A 13,890-nucleotide genomic window follows, 5' to 3' on the forward strand; every position below is an offset into this window, starting at 1 on the left:
AGTATATATACTGGATAATTTACTGGAGATACAAAAGAGAGCCACTCTGACATAGACAATTTCTGGCATAAACAATAATAAAGAATTATGTTTTATTCAAAAATAAATGCCTTTATTCAGCTGAAGTTTGGTATCAGCTGAAGAAATATGATGTGTTTTTTCTTTAATCAGATGGCCCTGAATATTCTATGAATAAATTTTACAAGTGACAGGACTAGAATATGAATCAGAACACTGCACCCTTCTTTGTAGCAAATAGCTCTTTCTGTGTTATTCTAATTCAGCAAACAGTTGCCTATTTTTGCGCAGAAGTAAAGGACCAAAGCAAGACACAAGAATAGGCTGACTACACCATAAATAATTAGTGCTCACTCTCCACTAATTCTTGTTTTTCTACAGGGAGTCTGATTTGAAGTCCTCCCAAGGCAGTCTGAAGACTAGGCCTAACAAAACTCTCGACGTCTAAACCTAATGCTCATAATTCCTAACATTATAGATTATGATAATTCTGCATTTCTGACAACAGGCAGATTCTGAATTGGTTCCAGCTGACTCCAGCACTTATACTACTCAACAGCTGAGGCATATGATAACTTGGCAACCTGATAATATTCTAGATGAATGCAAATTCATACTGTAACCAAGGAACTCGGTCAGAAATCAAAATCAAAATAACCTCTCTTAAGTTTAAATGAGAACATAAAATGTTTTGAACAATGCATGATTTCAGAAAGTGAGCAACTGTACTCTGAACGTTTAGTGAACTGACACTCCCTATTCAAGCCTACAATTCTTTTCTGATTAGGTCAGTCCCCACAGCAAGTCATCAGGATAATAAGCACTGTAGTGAAGTCATCGTACTGGATACTGATGGGAAATCATAACTGGCTTCAAAACACATCAGAAGACAATGAGTTTTCCAGGTCTCCAGCTTTCATGGAATACACTGCCCAATACTTATACTTTCCTTTCCACAACTAAATGAAACATAGAACAACTATAAAGCCAAGTACAAATTGATGAACTAAGCATTTTAAAACCACAAGTAAAATGAGGAAAATTCCCATCACTTTTTCAGTGACGTCTGAACAACGTGTTTGAAGATGTATATGTTTAAGGGCAATACTGATTGTTGTACACTGGCCTTCATATCTTTAATTCTCTTTTATTTCCAAAGACAAAGACAAGCTCTTAATACATTTCTTTAAGACAAGTAAAATCAGCACTTACATGTTAAGTCACCTGAAATCACCCACATGTCACTTAGGTAAAACTTCATGTGACAAAAATTCATTCAGCTATAATTTTTTCAAAAGTATAAAATGTATGTACTTTAGAACTTTCTGATTTCTTTTGTTTCTGACTTTATAGAGCACAGATGTATTTCCTCAATAAGGTTTGTTAGTTTATATTACAATATTTCTCCTTTTTAAAATTCTGAAGACAACTAATTACAAACCTTATTTTAAAATGTAGAGATGGAAGTAAACATGAGTCTATTACCCACAAACACACAAATGCCACAAATGTGCTTTGGCCTAAAATATCATTGCACTCACTCAGTGGCAGTATTATACACAATAAGAGTCTTAGCACAAAGGAATTCTCATTGTAATGTTTACAAAATTCTACACAGATTACAAGAATTTCAGTTATAAAACATATTCTACAAAGAGAGAAAACAATTGTGAATGGATTTGAGCTTTCTGGGGATTTGGAATTTTATGGCTTAATTCAATATTTTATATTTCTACTTTTCACTAATAGAAAACTACATGCATTGTTAACCATATAATACCACTGAATGTACAGACATTGAGTTACTAAACTCAAAGCAATATTGAAAGGATACAAAACCATTTGAATCCAACCTATGAAATGGGCCACTATTCACTATAAATACGTTAAACCTCTGTAAGCTGCCCTTGAGTGCGGAGTGTTCAGGTAGCCACAATAAGGAGATGATATATACACACTTAAAAATACATTTCCAAAGACAAAAAGACTTTTGTAAAATGGACAGCTGCAAGTTCTATTTAGTCATTATATTTAATTATAAAGTCAAAGTAAACATTATACTAAAACATAAATACCAGGTTGGCATAGAATTTCCTGAACATAAAGGATGGGCAGAAAAAAAAATCTCAAAATATATTCTTTACATTTACATTTACAAAGAATTCACTAACTAAAGTCTTTTATCTATCACGCTATAAAATATTTTTACAATACATCAGAATAAGTATATAGGCACAAACTTTTTCAAATTAAGATCATTTTAAGAAAAATGATCTCGTGATGCTGAACCTTTTTTACACAGCTAACCCCAGGCAAGCAGGAACAGCAATGCCTTAGTAATTCCATAAAGAATTAATCGGTATCCACCCTCCCAGGAAGAATTATGATTATGCGTACTGCTTAAGAGCTTTTACAAGAGAGAGAAAATGCAATATGCTTCTTGGAAGCCAAACCCCCTTCCCCTCTCTCTACTGCTCATCTAAGGGCGTCTCCAGACTGCCGCCCACCCCACCATCCTCCCTGGCTAGGGGTACTAAATCCCATGCAGAAAGACCTGGTCCATTCCCAAGACTGGTCCAGACACCTGTTTACTCATGCCCAAGCAGTGATGGCTCTGGTTAAGGAAAAGTAGCGGTTGCCTCTCTGATCCACGCCAAGCTCCCCAGCCCCAGGCAGGGATCACATACCTTTGTACCTCTCCAGGACATCCTCGTAGGCCTGGAGGTACTCCTGCTCCTCCACGTACAGGTAAGCAGCAGGGGAGAGGTAACCCGCCATGCCGAAGTTTATCTAAGCGATGACTGGCCAATTCCCCTGTCCCCCTCGTAACCCCCGGACAGTATCCTAGTCAGCAAGACGCAGCCTTGGGAACAGGAAAAGAGGAAGGAGCAGCAGGCTGGGGAAGATCGCGGAAGCTGAAGACGCAGAGCGGGGGCGCAGGGGGCGGCGGGCGCCGGGGCCGGCAGAGGAAACGCCCAGGCCTCCTGGCTGGCCGAGGGTGGGCCGCCCGGCTCCGGGAGCCCGAGTCTCTCTCGGGTTTCAGCAGGGGCAAATCTCGGCGAGCGCAGGGGCGGCGACGGGCAGCGCCACGCCAAGCGGAGGAGCCGGGAGTGAGGCGAGGGCGGGTGGGGGCCGGCGGGCGGTCGGACCCTCTGCAGCCGCGCTGGCCGCTCTCCGGGCCCTGCACGGGGCGTCTGCTCCGGGCCGGGCCGAGGCCGCGGCGGTGGTGCGGGAGGACCGGCGCGCTGCCTCCGCCGGGGATGCTGCGCGGCGCATCTGCGGCATTTCCTGGCCGCCGCGCTGCAGACACTCGCCCGCGCCGGGGAGAGAGGGGGGGAGGAGGGCGGAGGGCGGAAGGGAGGGGGCGAGCGCGGCGGTCAGCGCCCCGGCTGGCTCGGCTCCGGCCCGGGCGCCGCTCGGCCCCTCCCTCCCAGGCAGAGCCCCTGCGCCCCGGGCCCCCACCCCAGGACCGCCCACCCGGGTGGACGGTGCAGCCAAGCACGCCCACCCCCGGACACTGGCTGCCCGGTCCCGGATCCCCAAGGGCGACGTTTCTATTTGGGACCCACAACAGGTGCCTGAGAAACAAAGCCGCAGCTCGCTGCCACCGCCGTGCGCAGCCCCCTGCTGAGGGGCCAGCGGCTCTCCCTGGGAAAGGGATGATCGGGAGGAGGGCTGGAAATATTTTCTTCAACCCATCTTTTTGGCATGGGAGGATTCGGGTCAGTCTGTGACAGCACAGGGCGGGGAGGGCACGGGGGTCCGAGTCCAGGGGACATCCCGGGGACGGGCGAGGACGCCTCTGCAGGTGGCCCCACGCATCAGCGCCTGACAGCCGGGCCGCGCCTGCGCCTGAGCGTCCGCCGCCCCCGGGGCTGCCAAGGACCAGCCCGCGGTCCCTCCCTTCTGCCCCCCAGAGCCCGCCGGCGCATCTGCTGCTGGGCTCCGCTGCGGGCCTATCACTTCACAGCAGCCTCAGATTACTTTGTCACCTCCCTCTTTCTCTCTACTTATTATTCATTCCACATAGTACTAGTATCCATTAAACTGAATAAAATGGATACACTTCCCTTAAATTTGATATATGTGTATCACATACTAAATGGGTGAGTTTAAAGGCCCATGGAGGAACCAACTGATACCCAGGCTTGCAAATGGATGTGTTTAAGAGTAATGACTGACGTCAGGCTGCTATAGATAGGATCTTCACTCCTTACTGTGTCACATGGGCAAATTACTTATCCTCTCTGAGCCTTCTTCATCAGTAAAACAGCAATAATAGAGCCTAACTCATAAAGTTGTTTAGTAAGTGAAGGATTCGCTGCTGCATCTACTACTTTATTTAGGAGGTGGGGGTCTCACCCTGTCGCCCAGGCTGGACTACAGTGACAGGATGATACCTCACTGCTACTACTATTATTAGATAAACCAGCTGATTGTTGCGGTCTGACCTATGTCAACTTCATCTCTTACCCAAATCTTCCTTCCCTATTTCCTCCTTTAATATATATTGACCTTTTGCCCTCCATGATTTTTTTAATTTCTTTTTTGGCATTGGGTGTTGTGAAATATGGACCATTTTCCATTAATGCTTAGGGATAAGTTCCACCTGAAAAAAAAAAATTGTGTAGTCAAAAAAAAAAAAAAAAACTGACTTGAGATAGAACTGGAGCGCTTAATTCTTAGTCAGCAATTGGTCTACTTTTGTTATTCCAAACAAAGCAAGACCACATCTCTTTTTTCTATCCTAACCACTGGTTTATAATCTGAGTTTGAACCCTTGTCCCAGTAACTCTTTAAGGTTACCAGAGTTTTCTTACAGCTTGAAATGCATTTATGTGCACATTAGTTCATGAAGTAACAACCAGGTGTCATATGGGACACCGTCTTTGAAATAAAAGGGTTAGCAATTAGATCCCTAAGAGTCATTCATTTATAGACCACACATATAGAGACATAGGTCTCTCAAAAATGTCTCCTTTACAATGAGTAAGGTCATTGAAGGCACATCTGAGCCTTCATCAGAGACTGACTCCCAGTAGCACCCAGTTTTATGAATATAGTCAGCACACACACAGTAATTTTAATCATACATTTAAGGAACCAGTCAAAATGAGTAGAAGCAGCATTTGGGTTGTTTTTTAAAAACAGCCTTGCCGGGCGCGGTGGCTCAAGCCTGTAATCCCAGCACTTTGGGAGGCCGAGGCGGGTGGATCACGAGGTCAAGAGATCGAGACCATCCTGGTCAACATGGTGAAACCCTGTCTCTACTAAAAATACAAAAAATTAGCTGGGCATGGTGCCACGTGCCTGCAATCCCAGCTACTCAGGAAGCTGAGGCAGGAGAATTGCCTGAACCCAGGAGGCGGAGGTTGCGGTGAGCCGAGATCGCACCATTGCATTCCAGCCTGGGTAACATGAGTGAAACTCCGTCTCAAAAAAAATAAAAATAAAAATAAAATAAAAACAGCCTTTACCCCATGAATTCTTGGAAGGGTAACATTGAGTCAATATGCTAATAATAATAGTGTATTCCACAGAGAAGCAGCAAAAGCATAGCAGTAAATAGCCTAGACTTTAGAGTCAAGACTGCCTGAATTCAGATCCCAGCTCTGCTACTTCTTGACACTAAGGCCTTGGCAAATTTCTCTTCCTTTCTCGGCAGATATGAACTGAAAAATGGAGAAAAGCATGGTACTTACTTCATGGCATTCTTGGGAGGTCTAAATAGGATACCACATTTTGTGCTTAGAAGAACATCTGGGCATTAGTAAGCTATCATTTATAGAGCATTTGATGTGCCAAGGAGTTTGCAAAATTGTTTGCATTCACTGTTATGTTTAATCACCACAACCATGACCCTTTGATAAAAAAAACTGGAGCTAAGAAGAGTTCGGTAAATTGTCCAAGTAAACACAACTAGTCAGGGACACAGGAGGAATTAAAATTCAAGTTTGCCTGAGTTCCAAGTCTGATTCTACTTTGATCCTTCAATTCCAACTTCAAAGAATTTGGATAGGACAAAAATCCTTTTCTTAAAATAGCATTATCACTGACAACCCGTGTATGTTTAGAGGTAGTTTATGACTGAAAAACCCAACTTACAATATCCTGCAGCTCAGAAAAGCAGATCTGTATTGTTCATATGTAAAAAGCGTTTATACAATGGGTGTTTGTTTAAAAACCCCTTTCCTTACATTTCATTGTTCTAGTCTCACATTGACCCTGGGAGATAAGAAGTAAACATACTAATGTCTCAGATTTTAATACGATGAAACCACAACAAATACAAAAGCACTAGAAATATGAAGTTGGGCCAGGCATAGTGGCTCCCACCCCATAATGAGAGTACTTTGAGAGGAGACAAGGTGGCCAGATGGCTTGAGTGCAGGACTTGGAGACCAGCCTGGGGAACATGGCAGAACCCTGTCTCTACAAAAATGCAAAAATTAGCCAGGCATAGCAGCACACACCTTTAGTCCCAGCTACTTGGGAGGGTAAGGTGGGAAGATCACTTGAGCCCTGGAGGTAGAGGTTGCAGTGAGCTGAGATCACACCACTGCAATCCAGATTGAGGAACAGAGGAAGACCCTGTCTCAAAAAAAAAAAAAAAAAGTGAAGTTGGCAGAAGGATCACTTGAGCCCAGGAGTTTGGGTCCAGCCTGGGCAACACAATGAGAACCCATCTCTATTTAAAAAAAAAAAAAAACTTTTTAAATAAGCCAAGCATGGTGGTACACACCTGTGTCCTACTGGGAAGGCTAAAATGGGAGGATCCCTTGAGTCCAGGAGTTAGATGTGGCAGTGAGCTATAATCATGCCACAGCACTCCATCCTGGGCAACAGAGCAAACTCAACTCATAAGTAAATTTTAAATAAATAAATAAGTATTCGACATGTGACACCATCAATGACTTTCCAAACCGTAAACCTGATTATGCCACTTGATGGCTTAAAAATCTTTCAGTGGTTCCTAGCACTTACAACATAAATAGTTCAATTGCCTCAGGATTGCAAACAGGCATCTTCAGTTTCTGCCTTTCCCTTCCAAATCCCCTACTTAGCTACACAAATTACTTGCAGTTCCCATTTAAACCCATGTCCCTACCTTTGTTCTTGTAGTTCCATCCCTCTAAAGTGGCTTCCCTTTCACCAGAATTCTATCAAGCTCTTTAAATCTGAGTTCAAGTGGTACTTCCTCTCAGAAGCCTTTCAGGAACCTCCCATGCCTCCCTTCTTCACCCAAGTTAATTACACTTCCTCTGGGTTCTTTTAATTTTAGGCGCTAATAGCCATCATAACTAATCTCTGTAACAACTAATAATTACAGCACATTGTAACTGTCTAACATCCATTTGTCATATTAGACTATGACCTTTCTTTTCCAGCTTATTCTTTTTTCTTTTATTGATACATATTCCACATATTAATGATGGTACCCGTAAGTATTTTTTACATGCATAGAATATGTAATGATCAAGTCAGAGTATTTGATGTATCCATCACCTTGAGCATTTATCATTTCTATGTATTGGTAACATTTCAAGTCCTTCCCTCTGGCTATTTTGAATTATACAATATATTATTGCTAACTATAGAAATCCCACTCTGCTAAAGAATATTAGGACTTATTTCTTTTAACTGTAAGTTTGTATCCATTCACCAACCTCTCTGGAAACTATGACTTTTTAAAGGCAGAACTGTGTGCTAATCTTCATTTTCATGCAGAGGCTCAATAAGTAGCTGCTAAGTGTGGGTGAATTAAGGTATCCCACAGACCACATCATCTTTTTGACTCAACAGACATTTTCACAATCAAATCTATTTTTATGACCTTAAAAACAAATAAAAATATTAAACTCTCAGCTCTTTTATTACTAAGTAATGACCACTACAGACAACCTCACACCATTTCTGAATTTCGCCTCTTTTCCTAAAAGGGATGAATTTCAGGGAGAGGGTAAGTTTCAGGATGAATATGAAAATGTATAATAAAATTATTAGTGGAAATGTCAATCATATGTTTTCATGCTATCCACAGCACCAAATTCCACTAGATAACCTGTACCCTCATCCTCACACTGGGTGATCGGTGGCCAATTTAACTCATAATATATCTGAATTTCATAATTTAGCCACATTATAAGTTAAACAGATATTTGTGGACTGGCCCCCCAAGTCTGTCCTCAATCTATGAATATTGTTTATATTTGTCTAGAAAAAGCCAATTTACCAATATTTATTTAAAATACAATTGTAGAGGCCGGGCGTGGTGGCTCAAGCCTGTAATCCCAGCACTTTGGGAGGCCGAGGCGGGTGGATCACGAGGTCAAGAGATCGAGACCATCCTGGTCAACATGGTGAAACCCCGTCTCTACTAAAAATACAAAAAATTAGCTGGGCATGGTGGCATGTGCCTGTAATCCCAGCGACTCAGGAGGCTGAGGCAGGAGAAGTGCCTGAACCCGGGAGGCGGAGGTTGCGGTGAGCCGAGATCGTGCCATTGCACTCCAGCCTGGGTAACAAGAGCGAAACTCTGTCTCAAAAAAAAAAAATACAACTGTAGGCCAGGCGTGGTGGCTCATGCCTGTAATCCTAGCACACTGGGAGGTCCAGGTGGGTGGATCACTTGAGGTCAGGAATTCAAGACCAGCCTGGCCAACGTGGTAAAACGCCATCTCTACTAAAAATACAAAAAAAAATTAGCTGGGTGCGGTGGCACATGCCTGTGGTCCCAGATACTTGGGAGGCTGAGGCAGGAGAATCACTTGAACCTGGGAGATGGAGGTTGCAGTGAGCCGAGATCACACTACTGCACTCCAGCCTGGGGGTGACAGAGTGAAAATCCATCTCAAAATAAATAAATTAATTAATTAATTAATTAAAAATAATACACTTCCCTACTGTTTATTGTTTCATTTTATTTTTTTCTGCTTTTTAAGAATTCATTTTTTTGTTTGTTCGTTTGTTTTGAGACAGAGTCTCACTCGATCACCAGGCTGGAGTGCAGTGGCGTGATCTCAGCTCACTGCAACCTCCGCCTCCCAGGTTCAAGTGATTCTCTTGCCTCAGCCTCTGTAGTAGCTGGGACTACAGGTGCATACCACCACGCCCAGCTAATTTTTGTATTTTTAGTAGAGGCAGGGTTTCACCATGTTGACCAGACTGGTCTTGATCTCTTGACCTCATGATCCACCCACCTCAGCCTCCCAAACTGTTGGGATTACAGGCGTGAGCCCCCACGCCCAGCCTGTAATTTTTAAAGTATAGAATTTTGAGGTCCCCAGTGCATCAACTGGCACCAACTTCACAGTTATCCCTACAAACTCAGTGAACATTTTACAATTAACAAGTGATGGCCCCTGTCTCAGTGAGTCTACAATCTATTAACGGCATCAGCACCTTTGTGTATACTACATCAGAATATCCAGTTCTTCAATTCCTTCCCACCTGCAGTGTACACTGATGGTTAGGACCACCAATTTCTCGACTTCCTGCCCAGTAGAGTCTTTCCCAATTTATATAATCTCATTCCCCCTAACAAACACCTGCCCTGTCCTTCTGTCATAACTCCTTCCTTCATTACTGAAAGCAAAACATCCATTTCTGCTACTACTACCAAAACTCTCCGCCCAGAAGTACCTTCCACCTTCCAAAAATTACATAGAACAGGCATCCCATTTTGATGCCCTAGTGGACCACCAGCCCCCAGTAACTTCTCACTCACACCCTCCTTTCCTCTATCTTCCCTTTCTGCTGAGTCAAACATCTGGTATGGGCCATGTCATCTGTATAGGCAGTCCTCTCCCTTGGGCCTCAGACTTGCGGGAAAGTTGTCAACAGGGCAAGGAGGCAGGCCTCAGTGACTAAACATTTTCTGGTCTGCCTTGACTTTCCAAGGCTACCCTTGCTCACTCTCACAGTCTCCATCCTCCCTCCACCTCCCCTTTCTCACTCCACCCCTTGCTCTTCAAAGGCCTGGGTGAGACCAGCCAGCATCTCACAGCGGAAGCCAGAAGAAGCTCAAGGCTGTTGCCCCAGAAACCCTGACTACAGAACGGCAGGCTGGACACTGTTTGTTTTCCCCCTAATCAGAAAATCCCACTGGGGGGACAAAAAGGGGGTTCTCAACCGCCTTGATGACTGGAATCTGGGCTGGTCCCTTGCAGCCCCTTGGAGGAAGAGAAAGTACCAACATTGCAATATAGTACAGGGGGCAAAAAAAAAAAAATCTGTGGAAAGGGACCCCCAGAATTAAGAGCAGAAGAGAGGGAAGGAAAGGAATCCTGAACCACTGGCTGCAGAAACAAACTGAAAGTTAACACCTGGCCTTTTTGCAAGAAAGTCCCCAAGGACACACTCCATCCTGCCCTGTTACCATTTCCAAGAAGGAAAAAAAAAAAAAAAGCAACTACTGGGGGAAGAAAGGAACAACCACCCCTGGAAGCACCTCTGATGCACAGGAAACATACACACAAACCACGCAATAGTTGGAGGGTTGCTTTCCACAGTGTTCTCATCTTTCGGCTGGGTAAAACAAGCCATCACTTCTGCTTCAGCTTTTAAGGCCAATGCAAGGGAACACCGGGTAACACAGAACAGAAACACTGGCACGTCTCATGTATTAATTAAACAGGAAGGCGTGATGGCTAAACCCTCAAAAGCAGTTAGGACAAAAAACTGCTATGGATACGATGATGCTACATTTAAAGAAAAACAACATCCAAGTTGCTGGAATATGCGTTGCAATCCTGGGTACCAAAACCCGAGAATCTTCTTAAGTTAAATCTGCGTAGCTCAGTGCCACTGGGCAAAAATGAAAATAAAGGCTGCTCGTTTCCAGCTTCCCGCAAATAGACTGGGAATCACTGGAGTTAATACTTTCAGAATGTTACGGTAACTACTGCAGTAAATAGGAAAGTTTAGTCCAAATGTCTGTAAATATTTCCTTGCATTTCAAAGGAATCAATTCATCCAACCAGAAGGCAAGGCCAAACAGCTTAGTCACCAACAGGCAGGGCAAATGGCTCTATCGGTAAAACAAGGCATAAAGTAAACATGGTCATCATCCTCCCCCACCTTGTGCACAGAATCCTGCTCAGTGCATCAGCTCCCTCGCTATGGCCCCCCAGGGGGCAGATGGGTGAATTTCCGCAACTCTCTTCCCCCGCTCCATCCCCTTCCCCCGATGCTCTTACCTGCAATCCTAAGCACTGCCCTCTCGGCAGGGTCCAGCACTGAGCCCCCTTGAATCTTTCTTTTCGATCTCTCATGTTTAGGTAAATTCCAGGGTAAGGTGTCTCCCGGAGCTGGGGATGCGGAACCAGATTTCTGGCTGAAATCATCCTCGTCGGAAAAATCCGCAGAGGAAGACATGGAGCAGCGATAGGACGCGTTCCCGGAACTCTACAGAGAATGACACAGAGAAAGCATTAACAGCAAAATACTCACATATGCTTATCGATTTAAACATCCCCCGCCCTCCCTGCCCCCAAACTGGGTCTGGCATCCTACACCACCCTCAGGGCTGAGGGGATGTACAGAAACCAAAAATCGGAAACCCGGGGCTCACCATCTTTTCTTGGCCAAGTCTCCAATAGTAAAAACAATACCCAGGCAGTTCCAATACATGAAGATTTGCACCGAAGAAGTGTGTGGCCTGTGGTCCGGCCACCAGCTCACAAATGACTGGCCCAACAATGAAGCCAGAATCAACAGCCTTCCTGTTACAAATCTATAGTATTTGGCTCCCCCAGCAGGACAGGAGAAACATTTTCCATTACTAGCCTGCCGGTTAATTCATTAATGCAACTAACTCGAAGTTTCGAAAACAAAGCACAAATGCAGGATGTTGGGTCCCAACTCCTTTCCGCTTCAAGTCGCCTCATCACTGGAGACTCTTTCCGACCAGTTTTAAGCCCCTGTCCTCTTTATTTAATTTTCTTCATGAGACTGAAGCAGGTTCCCAGAAAAGAGCAAGGAGGGAGGAAGAGCTGATTCTGAGAAGAGCCTTTTCTTAAGACTAGGAGAACAAAAAAGACTGTTTTCAGAAGCTTATGGCAGCACCAATAAACAAACATCTGAACTCAGCTTAGAGTTCTTGAGATAATTTAAACTTCTAGCAAAGTAACAGCTGCCAATAATGTAAATGAGAATGATGCAGTGCAGTGACAGGAAACAGAGTTCTTCTCAGCTCCTGGTCATTACACAGTGAAATGAGAAACATGATGCTTTTACGAAAGCACTTTGCCTGAAGGTTAGTCCTCCCTTCATCTAGCTGGAGTGAATCTGCAGGGTCATGTCTTGTATAAAAGTGTTATATCTTCCATAGGGGGAGAAGGCACAAGATGTGATTCCTTCCTTCTTTGTTGGGTTATGTTTGTGATTATTTAGAAAGCCACTGGCTTACTAATGAAACAAGGATGTTGATTATCTCTGCTGCAAAATTATAAATATAATAATATATCAAAAGGAAGTCTTGACTTTCCTACTGAGAATTCTACTTCCCTGAGACTCACAGTAAAGATGCAAAACTGGTGTAACTCGATTTCCTGAAATGTAACTTGCAGCTAGGGATTCCTGAGAAGCAAGTTGCAGGCAGAAATCAGTGAGGCATGCTCCAATTTGAGCAAAAACACTGGGCTTCCCACAAAAGCAGTGGGTACTGCAGCATGAACAGCCTGTGTGAGCCACATCCCAAAACACTTATGCAAGGTACGTGAAATAAACTCTAATTGCATCAGGACTGCTGACCTTATCTCAGTCTGTTTAGGCATGTGGCTATGCATGGTTAATAGCATTATTTTATTTTTTTCTTTTTTGTGGGTACATAGCAGGTGTAAACCCCATTATCTTAGAAGTTCATGTAACATTTCCCGCAACGTGAGGTATGTTGACTTGGCTCTCTATTCTTTCCCCCAAAAAAAGCTATCTTCCATTTTATTTTACATAAAATTTCATCATCTTGGCTAATTTATTTATTTAGAGTCTGTATATTTTTCTAATGACAATAAAGTGTTAGGCAAACTTGAGGCAAAAGTAAATAAAATTGATTTTCTGTATTGTAGCTACAATCCATAGGGAGTTGTGAGTAGCATTAAGTCAGTCACAGTCTGCTATTATCAACCTAATTTATTTTCCATGCTTTTCTGAAAATTCATCTTGAGCTTTCTGAGGTTTTGTTGTTGGCTGGCTCTGTAAAAAAAAAAAGAAAGAAAGAAAAAAGGCGACATTCTTAAAGACTTTTAAGAGGGTATTGGATTTCTTTGGCTGCTTTCTGTCTTCCTAAAAATGGCTTCCTATCTGTCCTTACTTAAGGTCATCCTTTATCTGCGAGATTATATTTCTTGTTACCTGTACTATTTTAGTGAGTATAGTAATTTGATTATTTATCTTAACAGACAGACTTAGAGAGTAACTGTTAATGAACTGCTCCTTTCCAAAAACCACTGGTTATTGATTTTTGTAGAGTAAATTTTTTTAATGGCCTGAGTCTCAGCTGATTGAACAACGAAATGTGATTTATGCCATGACATAAACACCATTAATCACTCATAGCCAGATGGGAACAGTTACCACCCCTGGACCCATGGGTGTTGGCTGGTGTAGGCTCTAACCTGGTAGTGTCATTGGTAAACAGATAGGAAAGAAAAAGAGGAAAAGATAATCAACAACACTTCTTTCAGCAATATATCAAAGGAAAACATAGACCACACACACACACCAAAAAAAAAAAAAAAAAAAAACTGAGGGAACTCATACATATTTTTATGTGGTAAAGCCTCTCCCAGGCTACATGTTCCAAGTATCTTAACAATTAAAGTATTGGGATTTTTTCCCACAAAAATTTTCATGAACACTTTGAAAAATACA

General features: G+C 43.3%; 1 protein-coding gene across 25 annotated transcripts in view; it reads right to left on the reverse strand.

Annotated features, from left to right (window-relative positions):
- Nucleotides 1-13,890, reverse strand: part of DST (dystonin) — a 496,895-nt gene that overhangs the window by 375,160 nt on the left and 107,845 nt on the right. For 16 of the 25 annotated variants that reach the window (XM_032299802.1, XM_032299799.1, XM_032299795.1 and 13 more), the window contains exon 4: nt 11,217-11,424. In XM_032299802.1, the coding sequence (XP_032155693.1) occupies nt 11,217-11,424 (208 nt within the window). Of the gene's footprint in view, nt 1-2,705; nt 3,312-11,216; nt 11,425-11,590; nt 11,746-13,890 lie in introns of those variants that run through there. The other 9 variants (XM_032299808.1, XM_032299807.1, XM_032299824.1 and 6 more) reach the window with 6 other exon arrangements.

Source organism: Sapajus apella, unplaced genomic scaffold, assembly GCF_009761245.1.
Source record: "Sapajus apella isolate SASKATOON/1434 unplaced genomic scaffold, GSC_monkey_1.0 scaffold41, whole genome shotgun sequence".
Taxonomy (NCBI): Eukaryota; Metazoa; Chordata; class Mammalia; order Primates; family Cebidae; genus Sapajus; species Sapajus apella.